General features: G+C 41.1%; 1 protein-coding gene across 18 annotated transcripts in view; it reads right to left on the minus strand.

The window, feature by feature from the left end:
• Nucleotides 1-24641, minus strand: part of LOC5573818 (sodium-driven chloride bicarbonate exchanger) — a 215542-nt gene that overhangs the window by 22468 nt on the left and 168433 nt on the right. For 10 of the 18 annotated variants that reach the window (XM_021847292.1, XM_021847291.1, XM_021847293.1 and 7 more), the window contains 7 exons: nucleotides 17239-17397; nucleotides 8992-9232; nucleotides 8254-8931; nucleotides 7913-8198; nucleotides 7346-7851; nucleotides 6972-7284; nucleotides 6660-6905 (listed from right to left, as the gene is read on the minus strand). In XM_021847292.1, coding sequence (XP_021702984.1) covers nucleotides 6660-6905; nucleotides 6972-7284; nucleotides 7346-7851; nucleotides 7913-8198; nucleotides 8254-8931; nucleotides 8992-9232; nucleotides 17239-17397 — 2429 coding nt within the window. Of the gene's footprint in view, nucleotides 1-6150; nucleotides 6906-6971; nucleotides 7285-7345; nucleotides 7852-7912; nucleotides 8199-8253; nucleotides 8932-8991; nucleotides 9233-17238; nucleotides 17398-24641 lie in introns of those variants that run through there. The other 8 variants (XM_021847301.1, XM_021847303.1, XM_021847298.1 and 5 more) reach the window with 2 other exon arrangements.

Here is a 24641-nt window from a genome sequence, read left to right on the forward strand (position 1 = left end):
TTCGTAATTCCTACGCGGTAACAGTTCCCTGCGGTGGTTCATTCTGTTGCTGGTTGTATCCTGTACCGACAGGTTATTTGGCCCAGTTTCGGAATTGCGGAATCGTTTCGGTTCGTCGGTAAAAACGCGAGTTATTTTGGCTGTTGTTTGGCGTCGCCGGCTGGTGCAAAAGCGGTGAGGTGTGGAATCGTCACCCCCGAGAAGTTGCTGGATGTGAGCAGGATGGCTGATGTTGGAAAATTCTCGATTGTCAAGCTCGGGAACAGCAACTATGGTACATGGAAGTTCCAAATGGAAATGTTCCTGACCAGAGAGGAGCTTTGGCATACGGTGGACGAAATTAAGCCGGAACCGGATACGGATGCTTGGCGGAAGGCGGACAAGAAGGCCAGGGCCACGATCGGGTTATGTGTCGAGCAGAGCCAATACCCTCTTATCAAAGCTGTACGACGGCAAGAGCGGTATGGGATGCGCTAAAAGCGTATCACGAAAAAACAACAATAACATCCCAGCTATCGTTGTTAATCCGACTTTGTGATTCAAAGCTCGAGGAATCTGGTGATGTGGAGAAGCATCTACTGGAAATGGATACACTGTTCGACAAGTTGGAAAATGCTGGCCTGGATCTGGAGGAAAAGCTGAAAATCGCCATGGTACTGCGAAGTATGCCGGAGTCGTACCATTTTCTGGCTTCGGCTCTGGAGGCTCGGCCGGACGATGATATCACCATGGAGCTGGTTCGTTCGAAACTGATGGATGAGTATCATAAGCGGCTGGAGCGGTCCGGCAAATCGTCGTTGAAGGAACAGGTCCTCAAGACACAGAAAGGAAGCACTGAAAAAGTTTGCTTTTTCTGTAAGAAACCCGGCCACTTCAAACGGGACTGCAGGAAATGGCAGGCTCATGTGAATGCTGGTGAGGGCGAGCCTTCCGGGAGCAAAACGGCTGGTAAGAATCAGCAAGCGAAAGCGAAGGCGAAGCAGGCGACGAACAAAGATGAAGCTGCTGCGGTGTTTTTGGTGAAAGAAAAAAGTGAATCCACAAGTTTGGCAAAAAGAAAATGTGTTTGGACTGTAGACAGTGGTGCATCGTGTCATATGACCGGCGACGAGCGTTTTTTCGAGGATTTGGTGAAGTCGTCCAATGTACAGGTATCAATGGCCAACGGAAATACTGCACCGTCTGGCGGTATTGGCAGTGGTAGTGTCAAAGGTGTCACGGGAGCAGGGAACCCGATCAAGATAGAGCTCGGAAAGGTTCTCTACGTGCCTGACTTGGACTGTGGGCTACTGTCTGTCAGCAAAATAGCGGATAACGGCTACAGTGTTTTGTTCAAGCGTGACAGTGTCGAGGTAATCGACTCGGCGAGCAAGGTCATAGCTCTGGGTGGACGAAATGGAGACTTGTACGAGTTGAAGCAATCCGAGTGTGGAGCGATGGTGAAATCGAGCAACCATTCCACCAATTGCCAGCATACGTGGCACCGCCGGCCCGGGCACCGACACCATTCAGTGTTCGACAGGATCAAGAAAGAGCAGCTTGTAATGGGCATGAAGTTAGTCGATTGCGGTGCGAGAATCGAGTGCGAGCAATGCCTCGAGGGAAAAATGGCGCGTTTACCGTTCCCGCAACAATCTGTACGGAAAACCACACAGCCATTGGGCTTGATACACACAGACTTGTGTGGTCCTATGAGCAATACGACGGTCGGAGGTCGGAAGTATTTCATCACGCTAATAGATGATTTCAGCAGGTATCTTGTCTTGTACCTGTTGAAGGATAAGTCTCAGGCGAAGGATTGCATCAAGAGCTATGTGCGGTTGGTGGAAAACAAGTTCGGAAGGAAGCCGCGCATCATTCGTTCCGATCGCGGCGGCGAGTTCCTCAACAAGGAGCTGAAGCAATTCTACTTGGACGAGGGGATTGAAATGCAGCTGACGGCGGGTTACTCGCCGGAACAGAATGGTGTTGCCGAGCGGCGTAATCGGTATTTACAAGAAATGGCAATGTGCATGCTTCTCGACGCCGGTTTAGGGAAGCAGCATTGGGGAGAAGCAGTAGCAACAGCTGCATATATCCAGAACCGATTGCCGAGCCGCGCAGTGCACAAAACTCCATTCGAGCTGTGGAATGGCCAGAAATCGGATGTCAGCCATTTGAAGGTGTTTGGTTGTGTAGCTTTCGTTCACATCCCTGACGCAAAGCGAGGTAAAATGGAAAGCAAGGCGAAAAAGCTCATCTTCGTTGGTTATGATTGCGGATCAAAGGCCTACCGGTTTCTAAACAAGCAGACGAACCAGATTACCGTTAGCCGGGATGCTAAGTTCCTGGAGTTAGGCTCACAGCTTCAGGAGGAGCGAGTACCAGAACAAGTGGAGGAACCATTGCTTGAGTTGGCGGTATTACCGGAGGTGGAGTTGGACGTTTCGCATCATCAAGCGGACATCGATGGGGGACCATCAGGAAGTGGCACTGATGTGAGTCTACTAGAAGAGCCGACGTTTCATGGTTTAGATGACACGGGTACAACCGATGAGGAATTTTTCGATCCGGATGAAGTGAATGCAAGCACTGAAGAACCAAGGAGATCGCGGCGGCCAAATGCCGGAGTGCTGCCGAAGCGTATGGAGGATTACATTGTCGGCGTGGCACGACTGAATGAGAGTGAACCAAGGAACTACAAGGAGGCGATCAGCAGTGTCAACAAAACGCAGTGGGTAAGTGCTATGAATGAAGAGTACCATTCCCTTTTATCTAGAGGTACCTGGACACTGGTGCCGTTACCTGCTGGACGACAAGCGATTGGATCTAAGTGGGTGTTTAAGGAAAAGAAGGATTCGCTTGGGCAGACCGTGAGGTTCAAAGCGAGGTTGGTTGCCCAAGGGTTTGCACAGCGATTTGGTGTGGACTACGGGGAAGTATTTGCGCCAGTGGCTATGCAGCCAACCCTGAGAGTTCTTCTAACTGTGGCGGGACACCGGAAGTATCGAGTACGCCACTTAGACGTGAAAAACGCCTATTTGAATGGTCGCTTACAGGAGGAGATATATATGCGGCAGCCGCCCGGATACTCGGAACCGGGCAAGGAGAAGCTTGTCTGTAGACTGCAGCGAAGCCTCTACGGACTCAAACAAGCGGCCAGGATTTGGAATAGCACAGTTAAGGAGATCTTATTTGAAGCTGGCTTTTGCCAATCGGAGTCGGATGCTTGCTTGTATTCGAAACAGCTGAAAAGCGGAGAGTGGATGTACGTGCTCCTGCACGTTGATGATATGATAGTGGCGACTAAGGAGGACCAGGAAATAACACGACTGGAAAATACTCTGCGGAAGAAGATCGATATCACATCTCTCGGCGAGGTAAGTCATTTCCTCGGCATCAAAGTCAGGAAAGATGATCGTGGAGTATTCTGTCTAAGCCAAGGAGCGTTCATTCGTGAGATAGCTTCCCGTTTTGGGCTTGATAAGGCCAAGCAATCCAAGTATCCACTTGATGTCGGTTATTGGAAGCAGAAAAGCGAGGTTTTACCAGATAATGAGCAGTACCACAGCCTAGTCGGGGCGCTCCTGTATGTGTCAACAAATACGTGACCAGATATTTCGGCGGCGGTCTCAATACTAAGCCGAAAGAGCAGCTGTCCCACACAACAGGATTGGGTGGAACTCAAGCGGGTAGTTCGATATCTACTTGGGACGGAAAACTACGAACTTAGATTGGATGGTGGCGAAGCAAAAGGGCTACCACTCAGCGGATACAGTGACGCCGATTGGGCCGGGGATTCACAGGACAGGAAGTCTACCAGTGGTTTCCTATTTCAAGTCGGACAGGCAACGGTTAGTTGGGCGAGTCGAAAGCAGAACTGTGTGGCAACTTCCACAATGGAGGCCGAATATATTGCACTCTCCGAGGCGTCATCGGAAGCAGTTTGGCTACGCAGGCTGTTGAGTGAACTCGGCGAGGTGCAGCAGGAAGCCACCATAATACACGAGGACAATCGCAGCTGTATCGATTTTGTATCGCTAGAGCGGCAGAATAAGCGGAGTAAGCATATTGATACTAAATTGCATCATGCTAAGGATCTGTGTGCAAAAGAGATCATTCAGCTGAAATACTGCCCTACCGAGAATATGGTCGCCGATCTTTTCACAAAACCGTTGGGGCCTACAAAGATCAGCCAGTTCGCGATGAATCTCGGGCTCGTCAAGAAGGAGTAAGGAGACAGTTCAGTGCTCAGCGAGGAGGAGTGTTGGCGGTTGCTACGTCATAGGCGCTGACACACTGAAGTGAGAGAAAAGAATATTACCTTGAATGTGTATACCTTGTTTTTGTTTTGACTTTTTCTTTGTAACACTTTTGCCAATGCGAGAATAAACACGTTTCTTTAAAGTAAAAAGTGATTTTCGTAATTCCTACGCGGTAACAGTTCCCTGCGGTGGTTCATTCTGTTGCTGGTTGTATCCTGTACCGACACCATTCACCATTTCTTCACTCGGAAGTTTTTTGTATCTCAGGTGCTCTAGATCTGCAATTGGCACCAGAAACGTGATAACGTTTTGGATAGCAGAATGGCCCTCTATGGCAGCCGAAATGTCATAGGTGAATAGCAAACAAAGACAAGTGAACTTCAACCTGATGAGGTTTCTGTTTTACGATGACAGTTATAACGTGAGTACAATGGAATAGATTTGATTCTGCAACATACTAAGAAAAGGGATCTACTCACGTTTTGGCTAAAGCAAAGGTGTAACTGAGATAGTGGAAATGAGTTTGAAATTGTTGATAACTTTGTGTACACGCAAAAAAATTGTGCGGTAAAAACTACTATTTTAGGGGGTTAACTTAAGCGCTCGCACCGGCAATTTTCAGCAGACCAGCAATGCGCTTGATTTTACCATGTCTGTAGTTGGAATCAGTTTGTTGTAAATTATTTCTGTCAAATGTACCAGTAATGCAGTGGGGTGTACCGTAAACATAGTAAATTGGTCTGGATTTCCATGGTAGTTTTAAGAATGGGCGTAGTCAGCTAAAATAGTTATTTTTACCACAGCATTTTTTCCCGTGTATTATGAATAGTCGGCGTATACGTAGTGGGTTGAACCTGGGACTGTACGAAGATAGCTCTACGATAGCTTTGGCTACGCTTGGTACCCAAGTAACCACTAAGCACTAAACGACTAGAATCTATGACAAAAGGTCGAAAGGACAAAATGTCCAAGAACAAAAAATAAGGGACATTACGACAAAATGGTCGAAAATGCTTTTTTAAAGAAGGTGAAATTTCCCACCATGCGAATCGTTTTCGTCCTTTTGTTCTTTCGGCCTTTTGTCTTTCGACCTTTTGACCTAATTGCTCCAAATAGGCGCTATAATGTTAGTGCTTGGTTTATAAGACGTTCAATAGCTGGGTAATGATAATGATTGATAAGTGTAAATTTGTTGTTTTAGTAATGTTTACAAATTTTAAGGATTCGAAGCTTCTAGTTATTACAGATCAGTTGAAAATTATGAATATATGAAAATATAAAATATTGCGCAAACAAAAATGTACAAAAAAGCCGTAAAATCGGCTCAACACTTGAAAAGAATGTGAAAGCTTTTGAGTGTGATGGATTGTGTTTCAAAGAAACGTTCTTTACGAAATCATTCACGACCTTTTGAAATGTCATAGTCGTAATGATCACTTAAAGGGAATTTTCAAACCGATTGTGTTGAACTGAAAAATGTTCAATGTATTTTTCGGATTTAGTTTTCACAAAACAAGTAAACCAAGATTAATCGATACAAAATAAAACGAACCATAGCTAAAATTTTCCTAGTTTATTCATTTGATCATAATTATACTACAATACAATACAATAGGCGTGTAAATAATAATAAACTAAAAATAGATATGAAGATAAAATCGAATTTCAGTTGTAAAAATAAATCACTTGTTCGTCAGATATGGTTGTGATGAAGCTTAGCGCTGCGTGATAATATGGAAGCAGAATTGTGAGTAAATACGGTGATGTTTGATGGGTGAATTATTCAAAATTGAAAAAAAGAGAATATTTGTAGCTAGATAGATAAAACATTGACTAAAACTTTGTCAGGGTTATGTAAAAACAATATTAGTGCCATTTGATCAATGCAGTATTTCACATACGTCTCCTTTGAAGGTAGTTGTGGAACATAATCCAGAGAGGAGTAGCAACAGTCTAAATCTACTTAACAAAATGGGTTGATTTGTTCTAAGATCCAATTTGAGTCTTTTGATTTCATTTTTTCCTACACAATCAAGAGTGTATAAATAATCCTAACAAATATAACTACGGAAAATTCAAAATACACAGACCGTCAGAAGAATTCTGGGAAGGAAAAGTATTAGACACGCTTGGCAAGTCGTACAAAAGCTATGTGTGTTGAAGAGGTGAGGCTACAAAGATTTAGCTGCTCTGTGCGTTGTTGGTGTTGTTTGCGGTAATTATGCTGGGTGGTGTGGTGTGATTGGCTGTGGTGCAGTTATTGGCTGTGTGATTGTCGGTAATGTTGTTAAGAGTGAGGTGGGTGCTGCTATTGTTCTGCTTAAATTCTACAACTTTTGTAACATTTATTGTGGTAACGGATGGCGAAGGCTTATCGCCAACACAACAAGCAATAAATCGTCGATAAAAGCCCACCTCGCCATCCTCCAGCTGTCGGAGGTCGTCCTCGTGGGCTCGTTTTGTCATCTCCGGCATCACATCGTCCAGGATTTTGAGCTCACGCCGGGTGAAGACAAAGTCCAAAGCTTTCCGAATGCCGATCATGACGACCAACATCAAGGGGAAGAGGATCGAAGTGCTAGAGAAGGACTTGATCACCCAGAGCATGATCAAGCACGCCAACTGGATCAGGGTGAACAGGTGGACGCGACGGATTGGGACCTGTTGAGATAGACGAAAGATACGTTCTCAAATGGATGTTCAGAACTCGTATTTCAGTATACTGACTTGTCGCAAGAACATGTAGTCCGGTTGGTACTTGATGGGCATTAGCATGATCATCAGCCGGTCGAAGAACTGGAGACCTTTGAGCGATGCCGCGCCCATGTACAGAAATACGCCGTATAATACTGGCATTGGAATGTGGGACAGGAGCGGTGTCAACAGTACCGAGCAACCGATTGTCAGGAAGATGAGTATATGGGTGACTCGTTGTTCGCGAACTCCAAGGAACTGGGGTTTCTCGCCGGGAGCTGCCGTTTCGGATTCTTGTTTGAGTGAATTGACATGATTAATACTGAGCACGGTAGCAGCAACAAACCTGTTAGGAAAATGGAGAATTGTACGAAGATTCATAGCCTTTTAAGCGAATGATAACTTACCATGGTAGTCCCATTAGGGAGCAGAGCTGAATCAGCAAGGCTAGCACGAAAAGATCCAGATGATAGCCACAGCCCTTCTTTAACTTATGTTCTTTCCTATTGATTATCACAGCCGTAATTTGTTGATCCATAAAGATCAGGATGGTGCCCAGTAGAGCCGGTAAAACGGCGAGCACCGGGGACCAGATCGGGTTCTTCTCGTGGAATGGTTGAACGAGCCAGCCTCGATCCGGAATGGTCGGTTTGAACTCTCGGGGAACTTCCAGCTTCGGCGTCGGAACGTTTGTTAGATAGTCCAAGATGCTCATCGAGAAGATCGCAATGATGACCGCGAAGTCACTCACAACCTGTCTGATGTTGGATGGGAAGAACAGGGCGTTCTTGAAGTCCTTGAGAATAACCGATATGATGTACGTTCCGATGAACAGGATGATCGACATCAGGAAGACATCGGAGATGTACTCGGGCTTAGCGCAGTCGTAACCAGTGAGGGTGCCGTTCAAGAGCTGTTGAGTGAAGGAGGAAATGTTCAAAACAAGTTCTATAAAACGATCGAAAGCGGCTTACCGCACAAGTTTTCTTATCATACTGCGCCCATTCGTGTACAATATCGGTGTTCAGGGGTTGATCTCCAGGTGGTAGACACGAGCAATCGTACTTGGATCCTGCCGTATTGAGTGGGTAGTCTTTCCCAATGTGCAACACGTTTTCCACGGCTTTGTAAATGAAGATGAAGGCAATGAGACAGGCAAAGTTTTCCTCGGTAAATCTAGTGATGTAGCACACTAGAGCACTGGCGTCGATCGCAACCAAGATGACCAGGATGATCGTCACCCACGTTCCTATCCAGAACCTGAAATTGAAATGATTTTACTTCCTTATTGAGAAAAGCCCTTTGAAGTTCTTACCTGAACGTCAAATAATCCCATCCAACTCGCATACAAAAGTCGTACACGATCGTTTCGAATACCAGTACCGGACCGGTTGACCCCAGAATGGTCAAGGGTTGCCCGGAAAACAGTCCATACCCAATGCCACACACGAATCCGGAAACCAACGATTCCATAGCTGCGATGTTGTTCCCAGTTGCCGAGCCGAGCAACCCTCCGAACGTAATGATTGGCGAAAGACAGGCAAAGTACAGGAAGATCCACGAGGCCACGCACTGCAGTGATAACCCATCCTTGAAGTCAGACAGATAGAACGGCTTCTTCCTCTTCAAATCGTTGACCAGGCCACCAAACAGACGACCAGTGCGCGACAGGCCGGATTCTTCGCGTTGGCGTTGTTCTTCCTCTTCCTCGTCGATTTCCTCTTTCGGATTTTTCTCTGGAGGTCGTTTCCGGACTTCCTGCGACGGAATGGCAGCCGGCGGTTCTATCCGAATTGATGGATCCCATTCTCCTGGGGGTAATACAGTGACGGCGTCCAGGAATTCGTCAACACCCGCCAAGAGGTGCTCCCTTTTCTTGGCACGATACGCGACTTCGTGGAAGATCTCGTCTGACATGAGAGTGGCCATAGCACGGCCGATCTCGTGGAAGCTACCATGACTGCCCGGGGGACCCAGCAGGATGAAAATAAATCTAGAAGAACAAGTCTGTGGTTAGATTCTGGTTATAGCTTATACCATATGGGTTTCGAACCTAGTTGGCACGGGGACTTCAGTCAAATCGCCCATTACGGATGCGTTGTTCAACCGCAGGAATGCAGCAAGCGTCTTGTCCAGGAAGTCCACCTCACCGACCAGGATGTTGCTGGCCTCGGCGCCCGGCGGAATCTTCCGCATGAAGTTCGTGTTGGACTTGTGTTCACCGTTCTGCAGCTCGCCGGAGCTGGTATTGCGGGCCATCGAGATGCTACTAGGGCTTTGAATAAGATTTTCCCCTGCAATTAGGCAAGTATACTGTTAGTGGTGGGTTGCGACAGGTTCTAGGTGTATTCAGCCCAAGTATTTAAAAACTGGGATATTCTTCGAGTGTTCTGTATTCCGAAAGGAAGCAGTGAATTAGTGGGGAAAAAGAATACTAGGACTAGACTACATAGCTACTGTTCTACACATATGTGAATGCTGGGGGAATCCCAGGTTGTGTGAATGCGCAAGAATACCAAGGATAAAGGGGAAATGGTCGCTTATGCATGCAAAGTGTATTTTCATGGTGGAAAAATCCAATATATGAAACCTAAATGACAAAAATCATACCATGTGAAACATATTGAGCTTCATTTGAAGCAAGCATTTCGAAGCGTAATATGGTATCATATCGTGTGACTGTTGTGTTAATCCTGGTTAATCCGAACGCATACAAACTTACTAGTACACTGAGCTTGAATGTATTCAAGGACAAGGACAAACATCCACATCGTTGCGTTTGATATCGGATTGTCAACAGATGAAAATTATCCTTTGAAAGGGCTTTCAATGGCGTCGCATGTTAGATAGAAACTTTAGCCCAGAACGGCTTTTCGTCCGAACGGGAGACAATCCTGACTCTTGTATGGATTCTTCGAATTGAAGGGCACAAGGCAATCCTAATATGCCTCATAAATGCAGGAACGTGATTAGATTAGCAGTTGGAAGCTTTCACAAACATGGGCAAACGGCTGCCTAGTCCATCAAATGAATGTTCCTAAGGATTTGCGCCCGACTAATTCCTGTAATTAAAAATCGAATCGAGTCTGGAAACACCCCGTCTGCAATTTCCTTTGCAGGGATTACTTGCACGCTGTGCTGTATTGGATACGTTTAAAATTTAATAACCTAAAGCTAGATATGGTGCGAGTGTGCGGGTGTATGATATATGATGATTGGTAGATATATCTACAGTACAATATCCAGAAATACGCAAAAGAGATGTTCATAGCACATCGAGAAAGACACACGAAAGCAAAGATACATGGCCACCAAAGGATCGTCCTTTAATTACGTAAAGTTATTTTTATGATTCACTCTTTAATTTAAGTTACATCAAACCGTACGTATTTAATTGACGCTCCCGTAACTTTCTATACACATGGCTAAGGTATAACTACCTATTTTCGTCTACGTCTCTTTTCGTATTACAAAACATTCAAAATTGCATGAAGTAGGCGAAAAATTGAAGTTTTACACTATTCGTTCCATCCTCGAACGATTCACTGTGTATACATAAAATTTATGCGAACATTGGAACCTGTATTTCAGCTCTATTCGTAGGCGTAGTTACGAATAGAGATGAAATACTGGTTTGCTGCACGGATGCACCTACGTGGTACGTTCAATCAGGAAGAAATACGGGAGCGATGATATTTTTGATTTGCAACTCTAGTGCAGGTGTCGGATTGCTCATGCAACGACCGGTAATGGGGTGGAAAGTGATTTGCATGATGGTGAAAGGTGTCAAAATCTTATGATACTATGAGGGTGACATACTGGATGGATTAGTTTTCAGTTGACTTTTGCGTATTAAATTTATCTCTAGAATTTTTAATGGAATGATAAGGCAACGGTTAAAAAAATATAAAAATTTTCATTTGTATCTCATTGTAATGAAAACATATCTCTGGGAACATGTAACATTGAATCAAAATGGTCGTCACAGACGCAATAAGCTTTCCTTTATTCATTATTCACAATATTAAAGCTACAGGCAACTTTAAGGTAGTAGCGAGCGGACATTGGATTTTGCTTCGAGAGAACAAATAATAAACCAGTGGTGTGAATGTTTAGGTGATTCTTGAATTGACCGATCTTTATGAGCTCGAGAGTACGAGTGGCCGCTCAACTCCTTTCTTATTTGTTGCAGTTTTACCACCTTCAAGCTAAATAGGCAATAAATGTGATTGGGAAAAGGCAACTCATGTGCTCTTCGATGGCTGATGTTCAATAGAAGCGTTTATAAAATGCGTCAACAAGAAATGAGAAGAATACTACAGTAATTGTCAATGGGTTTCGCAAAATATGTCTTTAAGATTTCTAATCATGTCAGGTATTACCACTTGATTTCTTTTAGGAATCATAAACGAAATTCCTTGGAGGATATTTCAGAAATATTGCAAATTTGTCTTTATTTATATATTCATTTTTCAAGAATATTTTTTCAAATTTATGCATCCAATATTGTTTTGCCATATCCATAAAATACTTTGTACAAATTTCTACTGAAAACACTTCTAATGGTTCTGTGAAGCACAGTCTTAAATGATAGCTCTTCTACGATGTTACCATAAATCCATGCATGAATCACTTAGTGAATTTCACTAGGAATTTTTCCTCGGATCTGTTTTATAGGGATTTTCTTGGGAGATTCTTCATTAAATGTAGCTTCTTCTTTCTGGCGTTACGTCCCCATTGGGACAGAGCCTGCTTCTCAGCTTAGTGTTCTTCTGAGCACTTCCACAGTTATTAACTGAGAGCTTAATATGCCAACGACCATTTTTGCATGTGTATATCGTGTGGCAGGTACGAAGATACTGTATGCCCTGGGACGTCGAGAAAATTTCCAACCCGAAAAGATCCTCGACCGGTGAGATTCGAACCCACGACCCTCAGCTTGGTCATGCTGAATAGCTGCGCGTTTTCCGCTACGGCTATCTGGGCCCCTAATTAAATGTATCCGAGGATTTATTTAGTTCTTTACAAAGTTCCAGTGGTAATTCCTGGAAGTATTCGATGATGCATGATGAAAATATTGAAACAATATGTAAAGAATTGCCTGTCATAAGAGGAAATCCTAGAAAAATATTTGGAAAGATGCTTAAAACATTCCTCATATGTTTTGGAGGAATTTTTGCAAACAATACTGAAATTATTCATGGATAATTTCCTTATATTTGTGGTAAAAAAACATCCAGAATTACACAAAAGAATTGTATGTATGTATGTACATCAATTCCGTGTTAACTACAGAATTTTAAGTGTTTGAAAAATTTCATAAACATTCTCGGAGCAACTCACGGAAGATGTTCTGGAAGAATTCATAGGAGAGTAACTGAGAAAATACATGGAGGAATAGCTCCTTAGCTTAAAGTATAGCAAAAGGGTGTAGTGGATTCCTAAAATTTTTTAATAGAAACTTGGAGGAATTCTAGAAGAAACTTTTGAGAAATTTATTAACGAATCCATCGTCCAACCTTCCTGAATGGGTTTATTTTGAGATAACTAGTTGTGTTTAGGGGTTGATTTTGTAAGAACAAGATTCTTAGCAGAACCCTGGGGATTTTAGTTGACACATAATTTGGAAAGATTCTTAACAGAATTCTGGGGAGAAGCCTGATTTTTAATTGAACTTAAAATATTGACACATTTTTGTATGGAGATCATTTTTATAAATTGACAATAATTGCCTCCGTATTTAACCAGATGGTCCATATTTTTTTCGCAGGTCAGTAATGAGGTTCAATTTCTTTCATCTGATTCTCGAGATCTTTACCCATTTACAACAGAGAGAGCTTCCTCTTCTCTACCTGTTAGAAGTTTCAATCGAAATACACATAAGATGGATGAAAGGAGCTTCGAGTTGCAAGTTTTATTTAGTCCTTTTCGCATGAAAATCGAAAATCAAATAAATCGACTGCTTCAACAATATGAATTCTATAAGCGCATCAACAAAATGAACAATATAAGCGTCTCTTAATATGAATGAGGTTATTTATTGCAATCCCATGGGAAAGTGTAATGGAAATTAATTGTAATTCATTGAAATTTTTAAAATGAAACATCAACGTGATCATTGATCAATGGTAGCATTTTGAAACCATTCCGCAATGATTCTGAATACATGCAGATTTATTGAAATTTCCAAATTATTTATTTGAACGATTATTCATCAAGCTCCTAAGAATTTAAATGAAAGTGTTTTTACGGAGCTCGCGGCGTAAAGTGATCTTTAGATATGATTTTAGCACCGAAAACTCAAAACGCGACGAATTTCTAGTGGTAGGCGATTTACACTGCGCTGAGGGTACCGTTTTGACTCATATTCTGAACACTTAAGGCCAACAGTGACTTCAAATGCATGTAATAGGCATAAATCAGCTGATATTTGTAAAAAAATTAATTTCTCTTCAAAGACTAACTGTTAGCTGGTGGGTGTGCTGAAAAAAAAAATGTTTGTTCAAACTTGTTTAGTATTGTTTTCACGTAAAAGAGTGGAACAACATTTTGATTCAAATGCCAAACACTGTGTTCATTCTGTCTCATAATCCGAACACCTTGATTCAAATTCCGAACAGCACGAATAAATCGTACTCAAATAAATAATTTCGCAAATAAATTCATCTGAGCTGGTTCTACTGGTCTCCAACATGAGAATCATAACTACTCCCGAGGTATAAAATAGATTGGAAGATGTTAAAATTGAATCACAATTGACTGACATTTCCTTGTAAATTGATGACATATTTCAGCGAAACATTTCAATCAAACCGCCATACAAAAACCGAGTGTTCGGAATATGAGTCTGTTCGGAATTTGAGACAAAACGGTACTCGGACGATTATTGCGAGCGAACGGTCTATTTGATCTGCTATGAATTCGAACTGCCGATACTGGTGATCGATAGTGAGAGTTACATACAATCAAGGTGTGTGCATTTTAGGGGAACATGGTCTAAGACGCACTGATGGGGTAAAATGGCCCACCTAATTAAATCATTCCTAGAACGTTTCAATTTGTATTCTTTGCCAAACTATGTTAAAATATGTTTACCCAAGAGTTGCCGCCGCAACCCTCGGATTATGATTTCTCCTTAATTTTCCGGTGAAATTTAACATTTTTCCCCCTAAACATTAAGGTTTTCCGATGATTTCATTAAGGAATAAGCGTTTGCATACCACAGAACAAACTCATGGAGAAACATGGTTGCTAACTACTAGTTCTCCATACTAAATGGCATTCTACCCCATCCATTTGGTCATTTTGAACCACCCCCATTTTTCAACCAACTTTTCTACACGATTTAAACCCGTTAAAAAACTCAAAAATGGAAAATGTTTTCATGATGATAGCTAGCAAATATTGTAAAGTAACTTAGGACTTCTAATGACGTTAAAATGTGGATCTCATTAGGAGAAAACGACACAAATCCTTGAAGTGGCATTTTGGACCATTTGACCCTACTCTGTAGCCAGAGTGAAGTGAATCCGCCTTGCATACAACTTAGAGCGATTAGAAGCTAAACTTGTCTTCTCCGCTTTGCCATGATTAATGTTGATTGAGAGTGAGTGTTGAGCTCTATTAACTAGGGTAATTTCAAATACCTGTGCCCTAACAGTGTGTTCAAAACACAAAACAGAATGAGAACAGTGTTTGACATTTAAAACAAAATATTCCTTATTATTGCTGTTTGCGTTTGACGTGCAAACCTTGGCTAACTGGGCTTGAAATGCGGTAACACAAAGTTATCAAAGGATAATTAGTAACCATTATCCATATCACCGCTAACCTAGCAAAGAAAATCAATCTTTGACATCGCCTTCCTTGTGAATAATCTTACCGCGTTTAGTGTTCCCGCATTTGATATTTGCATTTCAAACGTACACAGCAATACTTCTATTAAAAACTAGTGGACCCGGCAAACTTTGTCTTGCCATCAAGTAGGTCGCTGCAAAACGCTATGAAAACCCCCCATACAAATCTCGTTTTTAACTATTCCGGATACCCGCACAAACTTGTCGAAACCCTTGAAGAATGTAACAGTAAAAGAATCAGTTAAATCCATTGACTCGTTCTCAAGCCATTTTGTGACACAGAAACACCATTCCACGAAAGCGAAACCGGTTCGCCTAGAAGGAATCATACCATCTCGACAGAGCTGTCAACGCTGTCAACGAATGAAAATGAACCAACAATATGTCAACATGAATTTTATGCTGGTGAACCGGTTCCACTTACCCTTTCCGTTCCGCTATCATTGCGTTTGGTCCTTAAAGTGTTCGGAATATGAATCCGGAATATTCGGAATATTAATTGGAATATTGAACTTGAGAATTCAAAATTAGAAACCCGGTTCAATGTGATGTGATCCACATCTTCAGAGTCCTCTGCTAGCTTTGCGGTTGGTCATGATGCTATAAGGCTGTACTTTGCCGGAGTGACGTAATAATGTTTACCTCCTTTCTGGATAAAAAGTAAAAATCGCAGAAATTTTTGACGAATGTCTCCTCAAGCATGCTCAAAGCTGGTGATAATAGGGTAAGTGTTCCTATAGTTGCGGTAGAACCGTTTTCACTGATTTTATTACATTAGCCACATCACACAGTGAATGAAATCGTTTGATTGACGAACTGACTCGCATAAAATGCTATTTTCTGAGTACATCTGTACATTTAGTTTCGTTCCGTAAACACGTGCAAAGTAAGTCGAATCAATCCGTAGCAGCTGTCAAATCTTCTTTGTTATCATAAATCAAGTCGCATAGGGTTACAGATTATTTCGCAATAAAATTTGTACACTCGCATAGTATGTCATGCTACATCACATAAAATATGCATGCATATCGCCTCTACTTTTGTACGTATAAGGCCTTTTTGCGACGTCTTATACGTGAAACTTTGCACATACAAGCATTGCATAACGCAAAAGGTGATTTCGTTATACGTTCATTTTGGTTGTTTGGGTGTAGTTTTGTTTGATCTGTGAGTTATGGAAATGTCTCAAATGACCTTCGGACAGACCCCACGAAACATCCGTATTAATCCAAAACCGATCGTCCGACTTGGATTCCATGAACAATTCATAAAACTTGAGTAGTGTTGTGTCAAAGTTTCATTGAAATCGGTTGAAAAATAGGTCGGGGACGCAACGGTTAAAGCAACTATGGGAAAAGTTAAGTCAACCTTTCAAGACTTCTTTTGTAATAAGAAATTACACTTTGGGGAACACGCTCTTGAAAGTTATTGAAGCAGCCATCAAGGGTATTTTGGACAGGCAGGGAACTTGAAATCAACAGGGAAAATGACTACCTACAGTTACGGTGAACAATGGTAATCAACTAGCTTACAATTTAAAAGAGCTTAAGGGCACCATACAATAGTTCAAGATAAGCAATAGGGTAGCCCATAGTTAAAAAACTGCAAAAATTAACAAGTCAGCAAATCTTTCAATTGTCTTAATCAAAATCTATGGGACTTGGTTCAACGAGCGTTAAGTTTATACGAAGGAAATGGGTAAATATATTCAAATAATATTTATGGGCATTGCAGTAGTCGATGTTTTCTTTCGTTAGTGACTTGAATATTTTCCAATCATAAAAAAGGAAGTTCAACAAACCGGAAGTTTATTCTCTTGCCTATAGATCGTTGAATACAGAGTTGAATTAGTTCACGCTTTGCGTGCGGTCGTTGATCTGATAAGCTCAAGTCGATACATTGTTGATTGTTGTACTTCCAATTTGACTCGAACTAAATATCTGGTTGCTAATTGGCTAGTCAATTTAATTGATAGCCATTCAATAGAGTAATTGAGTCCACATTAAAAGTTTCTCTGCATCACAAACTCGTCATGATTCGTCATAGAAAAAAACGAGCTTCGCATCTAAGTGGTGATCAAGTGGGAAAGTTTATCCCCACTCTGGATGTTTATTAGCTCGAACTACACACATTTTCCGAACCCAATTATCGTGCAAACGATTTGAAACTGTTGTGACACGGTTCCGGTTATGGTTTTATTGCTCGATAATCGAGTAACACTTGACGATGTTTTTTTCACGTCTGATTGTTGAAACAATTATCATTGAAGTTTCTACACAAAAACCAAAGCTCAGGTGCAACAACGAGAACGACGTCAAAGGTATGCGAAAAAATAAATTCGATTTCTGTTGCGCATTGTTGGGGGGACACAATCCGTGTGTGGTCTGTCTATGTTCGTGTGTGTGTGTTTGTATGTGCTTGTAAATAAGTGAAATTGTTTTTACCGGTGGCTTTTCCAGGTACGGCCAAATGTTTTCCATTGTTGCCGCCAGACCGGGCTGAACTGGTGGTCGCGTTAATATTACTACTATTGCTGGTACTTTTCAGGACCGGCTGGGAAGCGGAATGTAAGCTATGTTGCTGTTGCTGGTGATGATCGTCAACTGGAAGAACAGATGGGTAGCATATACACATGTAAAGGGGATGGACAGTTGTTAGAAGCGATAAAGTTAGCTGCGCTCGGAATGCAACATTTTGTGATCGAAAACTTCGGTTTTATATGCTGAATATGTTTGGATGAAGTTTGCCTGGAAGCAATGCGGTTTGTGGTTGCAACGGTTAGTCACACAACTTCTACTGGGTGAGGTTAGTGATGAAATACATTGATTGAGAATTTGTTGTGTGTATGATTAGAACATTGTATACTATTTGAATCTACAGTTTATGCAAAAAATCATGAAAATGTTTAATTTAGACAAAATCACGCAATGAGTGTTTTTATTCAAAAAATAATATAGCGAACAATGTGAATGGTGAACATGATGAGCTTTATCATTTATTCTATTGTACAGCCGAAAATAGCCTTGATGAACCAATGATGGCTATGAAATTGATCTGATGCCCAGTCGGGCATACCAGCTGTAAAAGTTTTCTCTTATCGCATCACAAATTGTCCGAAACTCAGACATAACAATAATGCTTGAATAGAACTGCGTGGGTGAAGTTTATTGCGCTAAGCGCTTGAGTCTTCTGATTGTTCTGATTACAAGGGTGATCCAAAATAGTAAACGTTGTTCAGGTTTCATCAGTGAAACAACTTCTAAATGATTGTGTTTTATTTTGAATCACTCGGTATTTAACTTTTTTTAGTCTCTAAAGAAAAGTTACTAACTAGGGCTGTTTTCGACTCGAATCAAATCGCAAAGTTTAGTGTGTAGACCGATTCCACACCCAAACAAATGTTGTACAATCTACCAAATCCATGGTAAAATTAAGAACTGCACCAACGATTTTCAACCGACTACAAAAATCTGTTAAGTTTACTATAATCTGGTGAAAATCACTGAGCAGTGCAGTAAATTTGACTATGTCCATAGTAGCATCCACTACAAAGCATTGTATTTCAGTCCGTGAGACCCACCGTACAACACAGTGTGGTCAAAAGTATGATGCTAAACTTCTCAAATCTAGAATGTTTCTAGTCAAAAATACTACAACTCTGGTTAAATCAACAGAAGAAATTTTCTTGTGTAGTTATGTTGACTATGTTTTGGTAGAGTTAACAGATTAATGTAGTCGGTTGAAAATCGTTGGAGCAGTTCTTAATTTTACCATGGATTCAGTAGTTTCTACAATAAAATTCACAATAGTTTCAGGAACTCTCCGGGAGGTCCAAACTTGGTCACTGTGGCCACCGGCTACATCAGGAAAAACATATTTTGGAGACACTCACTTTGACGACCTTAATTTCGTAACCAATCAAGTAATCTGAACCGTTCATATATGGTTGAATGGGTATTCATGTGGACCACTGTTTCTCAACCTTGGTTAGCATGAAAAAACGGCTCGCTGCAAGGTGCTCGTTTCAGCGAGCTTTTGACATGGTCGGGAGTCCGCGGACCCCCTGTTGAGAAACGTGGATGTGGACTATGAATAGAGATACGTCATATGTTCGGCGATGTAAGGATTTCGGCCACCGGGCAATAAACTGCAAAGGCCCGGACAGATCCGAACACTGCAGGAAACGTGCTGAGAAAGGTCAGGGTAACAGGGACTGTATTAAACACTCAGGTGCATGCTGTGCAATGCGGAGGATGGTAACGCTCATACGGCGAGTGGCTTCAAATGCCCCAAATAAATATTGAACTCGGAAAAAATGCGACACTTTGTTCTGGGTAAAACTGTTTATCGCGTGGGTAAAAATTAATTAAATTTTGAGTAATCCTAGTTCAGAGTGTTATGTTTATGTGTGCAAAATTTTATCACGATCTGACAAGTAGTTTTCCAGATGCATTCGAAACAAGAAAAGCTACGCCAGCAAATCTTGGGCGCGGTGATTGATAATCCTGGTAAGTCGCACAGATGTATCGACAAAAGGCTTGGAATCCACCATTCCACCGTGTCCCACGTTGTGAAGATTTTCCAAGGAGACGCAGACCATCGAGCGGCGCGCTGGAAGTGGCCAAAAACCGAAAACGGAATACCCAAAAATGGCGCGGAAGATAAGGTTTTACTTACTTAGTACATTAAGAATAACCTGAACCATTCCACTCGAGACGTGGCCAGAAAGAGCAATTTAATCAAGTGGTTCATCCAGCAGACCATGAAGCGGGCTGGATTACGTGACTTTAAGGTCAAGAAGGCGCCAAACCGGACTGACAAGCAAAACACGGTGGCCAAGTTGCGTGCGCGGAAGCTGTACCGTGTGTGGCTGGTCAAGCCAGGCTGTCTCGTCATGGACGACGAGACATTCGGAAGTTTCGGAAGAGAAAGATGGACAAATTCACGAAGAAGTACCTGTTGTGGCAGCACGGTGCTCCCCTGACCGTTATTATCACAAAAAAAATCTCCATCAAATCTGTGCTCACCAGTCGAGTTCTATAGCTAAGCTGCATGTCTGGGCAAAATTTCAAAAAAATCGTAGGGCCCGTTTTGCAGTTACGCCCTTTTCATTATATAAGCCTACTAATTCAAAGGAAATCTGAGATATTTGAACGGATTTTCATTGGCCGTGATTACCAGAAGAAATATACCATCAAAATTTGGTTCAAAGTTGGTTTGTTTAGTTATTTGTAACCTCTTGGTGGAGTACTGAATGAGAAAATAGGCGAAATTTGATGTTACGCCCTTTTTGAGGTGTAACCATTGAAAACACTAATTTTAAAAAGAATAATTAGGCATTCTAATACTGTTGAGCATGTTCAAATGTTTTCAATGACACATTGCACTCACATGCCACAAAAATCTTTCACTATCAATTGATTTTCCATAGGCTCAAGTGCTTTAAGGCATAACGGAGCTGATTTCATCATGTAACCAAATTAGTTTTTGTAGCACAATATTCTGGATTGGTTGGTGAACCAATTTACTCACGATTCAGATTATTTTAAATGCTACTGATTGCTACCTATTGTATATCAAATTCGAAGCATACGTCAAGAAGTACTTAAAGAGTTAAGTTTTTCGTAATGGGTAGAGGTGTATGGAATAAAATCAACTACACAGAAATCAGTGATTCAAAATGGAAGAATGTAATGCGAAGTTTACAACATCCTTTATTATTTTGTTTAATTGATTTCCAAATCGTAGCATTTACAAAGTTTAATATTGACTGTTTGTCTTTGTCAGCTTGAAAAACTTTGTGTAGCTCCCAAAATATGATTTTTTTCGTTTGTAAAGGGTCATAGCAGCTGGTGTGTCATTACTTCACAAGCACAGCTAGCAATCAAAAAAATAAAGTTCACATATAAATCTTCAGTTTGTGTAGGATTCAAACCATATTATGGTAGGTAGACCGGCAGGTAATCAACAGGGCCACAGAACAATTTACAATTTTCCGGTAACCAAAACTGGAATTTACATAGAATCTATGAACAACTATATGTTTATCATATTTATTTATTTTTTAATATACCCCTTAACTTTGAGATCCATTAGCCCGAATACCTAAAGACTATCACCGTGAGTTCTAGTTCCAAGAATATCATTACTTCGAATTTCATTATCACGGGATAATATCATTCAAGGTAATAATATATTCGGGACAATAGCATTCACCGTAACAGTGCGTTCAGTGTGATAAACTCGGGATAAATAAATTCCGGGAAATGAAACTCGGGGTTAAGGTTTAGAATATTCTAAAGAGAGTTTTGATACATAAGGAAGATATGTAACATTCGATAGTAGGCGGTGCGCGTAAATGGACGGACGTGTAAAATTTTACTGCTGTCAATTCGTCGCGAAAAAATTCACTTTTTTTTTTCGAAGAAAAATAATACTAAGGAAGTTTATGGTGCAGTTTTGCCATCAAAGTGTTTGATTTCGGTGGAGTGCAAGTTGGGAAGTGTTTCGTAGAGGTTAGAAAATCGTTCTATTTCGGCTTCAGCAAGATGGCAGATGCGGGTCCGCCATGCGATCTTTTCTTTGATACCAAGCGTGGAAACGAGCTTGATCTACGTTGAATGATGACTGCTAGTCATTGTCTACCGTATGGCTTAACCGCCAGAAGTTATTGTGATGGTTTTGTATAAAAAAAACAAGTGGACATATGAAGTGTTACTAGGTGAAGGATATTGAGTCCGAGATATTTACGTGGAGTGGATAATGGACAGTTCTGCAAGTTGGTCTCACGTCTCACAAAAAAAAACATGCTGAATGCGGAAATCGGCCGAAAGCGGATAAAAGATTTGGTGAGTTTGTTCCGATTATTCTCTTTTAGATATGATATATCACTATATATTGGGTATTGGGGAGGGGTAGCTTAAGGGAGTTAATTGAACTGTTGACTGGATGAAAGTGCGTGGGGTCGCCAGCCTTTTGTCATGAGAAAACAGCCTTAGTGTTGTCTTCCAAAGGTCTTAAAGATATTGACTAGCCCTGCTACAACAAACCATCAGGTAGATCATACCATCCTGGTATGATTCTGCAGCCATAGGTAATCCTTGCGCTGATGGTGGCTAAATAATCATCATCATCATCATCATAAGGAAGATATGTAACATTAAGCTCTGCAAGTGATATGATTTTAAAATCAATTAAACCAAATTATAACGCATGTTTCATACTTCTATTAAGCGCATTTCAAGTACTGATGCTTTCTCTTCGCGAGTTAGCCTGAGAATGATTAAATTGATGTATACATTTCTTTCACTATTGTATTTATCCTGAGCTCTTATCGGTTTGTGTAATCGAAAAGACCGGGAAACCCAAAGGAAATATTGTAGATTCGTGCAAAATCTAAATGTAGTAATGTATGCTACAAATGATCACAAAAGTATTGACAGTGGTCTAGAGTTCCATAGTTTACCCAATAGTCCATTACTAAGCGATTGAAGTTTAAGTTCTAGTATAATGTTAGCTGGAACAGCCAAATGGGTGGCTAGTTGGGCTATAACTATAATTTTTGACTAATAATAATGTCACAAAAATTGCTCCGTTATGCCTTACAGCGCTTGAGCCTATGAAAATTTGTTCAATTGTGAAATACTTTGGCGGCATGTAGTTGCAATATGTCATTGAAATTATTTGAAAATGCTTATCGGTATTAGAATGCCTAATTCATCTATTTGAAATTAGTGTTTTTAATGGTTACACCTCAAAAAGGGCGTAACTTCAAATTTCGCCTATTCCCGCATTCAAAACGCCATCAAAAGGTTTCAAATAACTAAACAAACCAACTTTGAACCAAATTTTGATGGTATATTTCTTCTGGTAATCACGGCCAATGAAAATCCGTTCAAATATCTCAGATTTCCTTTGAATTAGTAGACTTATACAATAAAAATGGCGTAACTGCAAAACGGGCCTTACGATTTTTTTGAAATTTTGCCCAGACATGCAGCTTAGCTATAGATATCGACTGGTAAGCACAGATTTGATGGAGATTTTTTTGTGATAATGACGGTCAGGGGAGCACCGTGGGCAGGCAATCTGCGCGTGCGGACGGTATAGCAAGCCGGTTGTCACAACCGACACCTTAAACGGGCAGATTTATCGAGAGGAATGCTTGCAGAAGCGCTTGCTGCACTTCCTCCGTTCTTACCGTGGTCCTACGCTGTTCTGGCCGGACCTTGTAGATGTTACGCCCCCGAGGTGGACACTGGAGCAGTATACACCCAGATGTTGAATGTGCTAACCGACAAGCTGATCGTCCGTACGCCGGTAATCATCGTAGGTGACTTCAATGTCTGGGTCGTGGAGTGAGGTAGCAGACCAATGAGAGAGGGTACAGTTTGCTGGAAGCTTTAGCGAAGCTCGACGTAAGGCTGTGCAATGAAGGTCTCGCTAGCACATTTCGCAAAGACAGTAGGGAATCCAACATCGATGTGACCTTTTGCAGCTCGTTGCTGATCAACAATATGGACTGAAGAGTTAGCGAAGAATACACCACCTTTTGACCATCAAGCGATCCACTACTGCGTTGGCCAGAGAACCTGTGCAGTATGACAGAGGAGGAATGGTAAACGTAGGTGGAAGACGAAGCATTTTGACAAAGATCTTTTCGTAGAAGCGACGCTGCAAACATGGATGCGAAGAGCTGACAGAAGCGTTGGTGAGGGCGTGTGACGTAACATGTACATGTTTCTCAGGCTGTTGCATTCATTAATCCGTTTGGCAAAAGACATCCAAACATCAAAAATTGTACATCCTATGCAATAATATCCACCAATAGAATAGTTCTATTACATACATAAAACTTCAATGCCAACTTACTTCTTGGTTGTTCGGGAATCGGGATTTTTGGAACTGGGTATGAATACGGACATGATATAAATATCGATATTTATAGTACACGTGAATACCTATTCAACCAGATGTGGACAGTTCAGATTACTTGATTGGTTACAAAATTACAGGTCGTCAAAGTAAAGGTCTCTATTACAACTTTTTTCAGATGCAGATGTTACCAAGTTTGGATATCCCGGAGGGTTTCTAACACTACGTGTGTCTTTCATTTAAGCTAAGCACAACTAAAATCGGAAAACACACTGATTTGAATATGAAGCTTTTTGAGTTTTCGGGTCGGAAATGACTGATAATCAAAACATGAACTCAATCGATATTGGAGATTAAAGATTTAAAGATAATATCAGAATTCTATTCCCAGGTCTTCTTGACTGAAGTAAAGTTTGATTTTGGCTGATCCTATGAATAGCTTATAGTTATTGGAAAGATCTTACAACAACTAAATATGATATACTAATAATATTACAGGAGTAAATTTAAGATATCATATTTAGATCTTCTAGCACTTATATCTATCAAGTCAATACCGTTCTTTGTCATCCATATCAAAATTAGTTATGAATAAGTTTATATCGTCTGCTCGGTTAAATCCTAATTAGTAACTTTTTTGTGGAAGGGGTTTCCTAAGGGAGTCGTTCAATAATGTTATTTCCGCAGACATAGTTTTTTTTTAATAAAAAATAAGTGTTTCAATATTTTAAATCCTATACTATTCCTATCAAAAGAGACGACTTTTGAAGTAGTTCGAAAAAGATCAACATTTTTTATTGTGGTTAAAGGAATAGCAATGTTGAAGCAGATTTTACTGCAAATATTACGAATGCTAGATTTCTGCATCGAAAAATGCATTTAGGATGGTCTACAACCCGGTAAACATATGTTCTTTAAAGAAATTCAGTGTGTCTGTCCATATTTCGGACCACCCTACACTCCGAAATATGTA

Source organism: Aedes aegypti, chromosome 2, assembly GCF_002204515.2.
Source record: "Aedes aegypti strain LVP_AGWG chromosome 2, AaegL5.0 Primary Assembly, whole genome shotgun sequence".
NCBI lineage: Eukaryota > Metazoa > Arthropoda > Insecta > Diptera > Culicidae > Aedes > Aedes aegypti.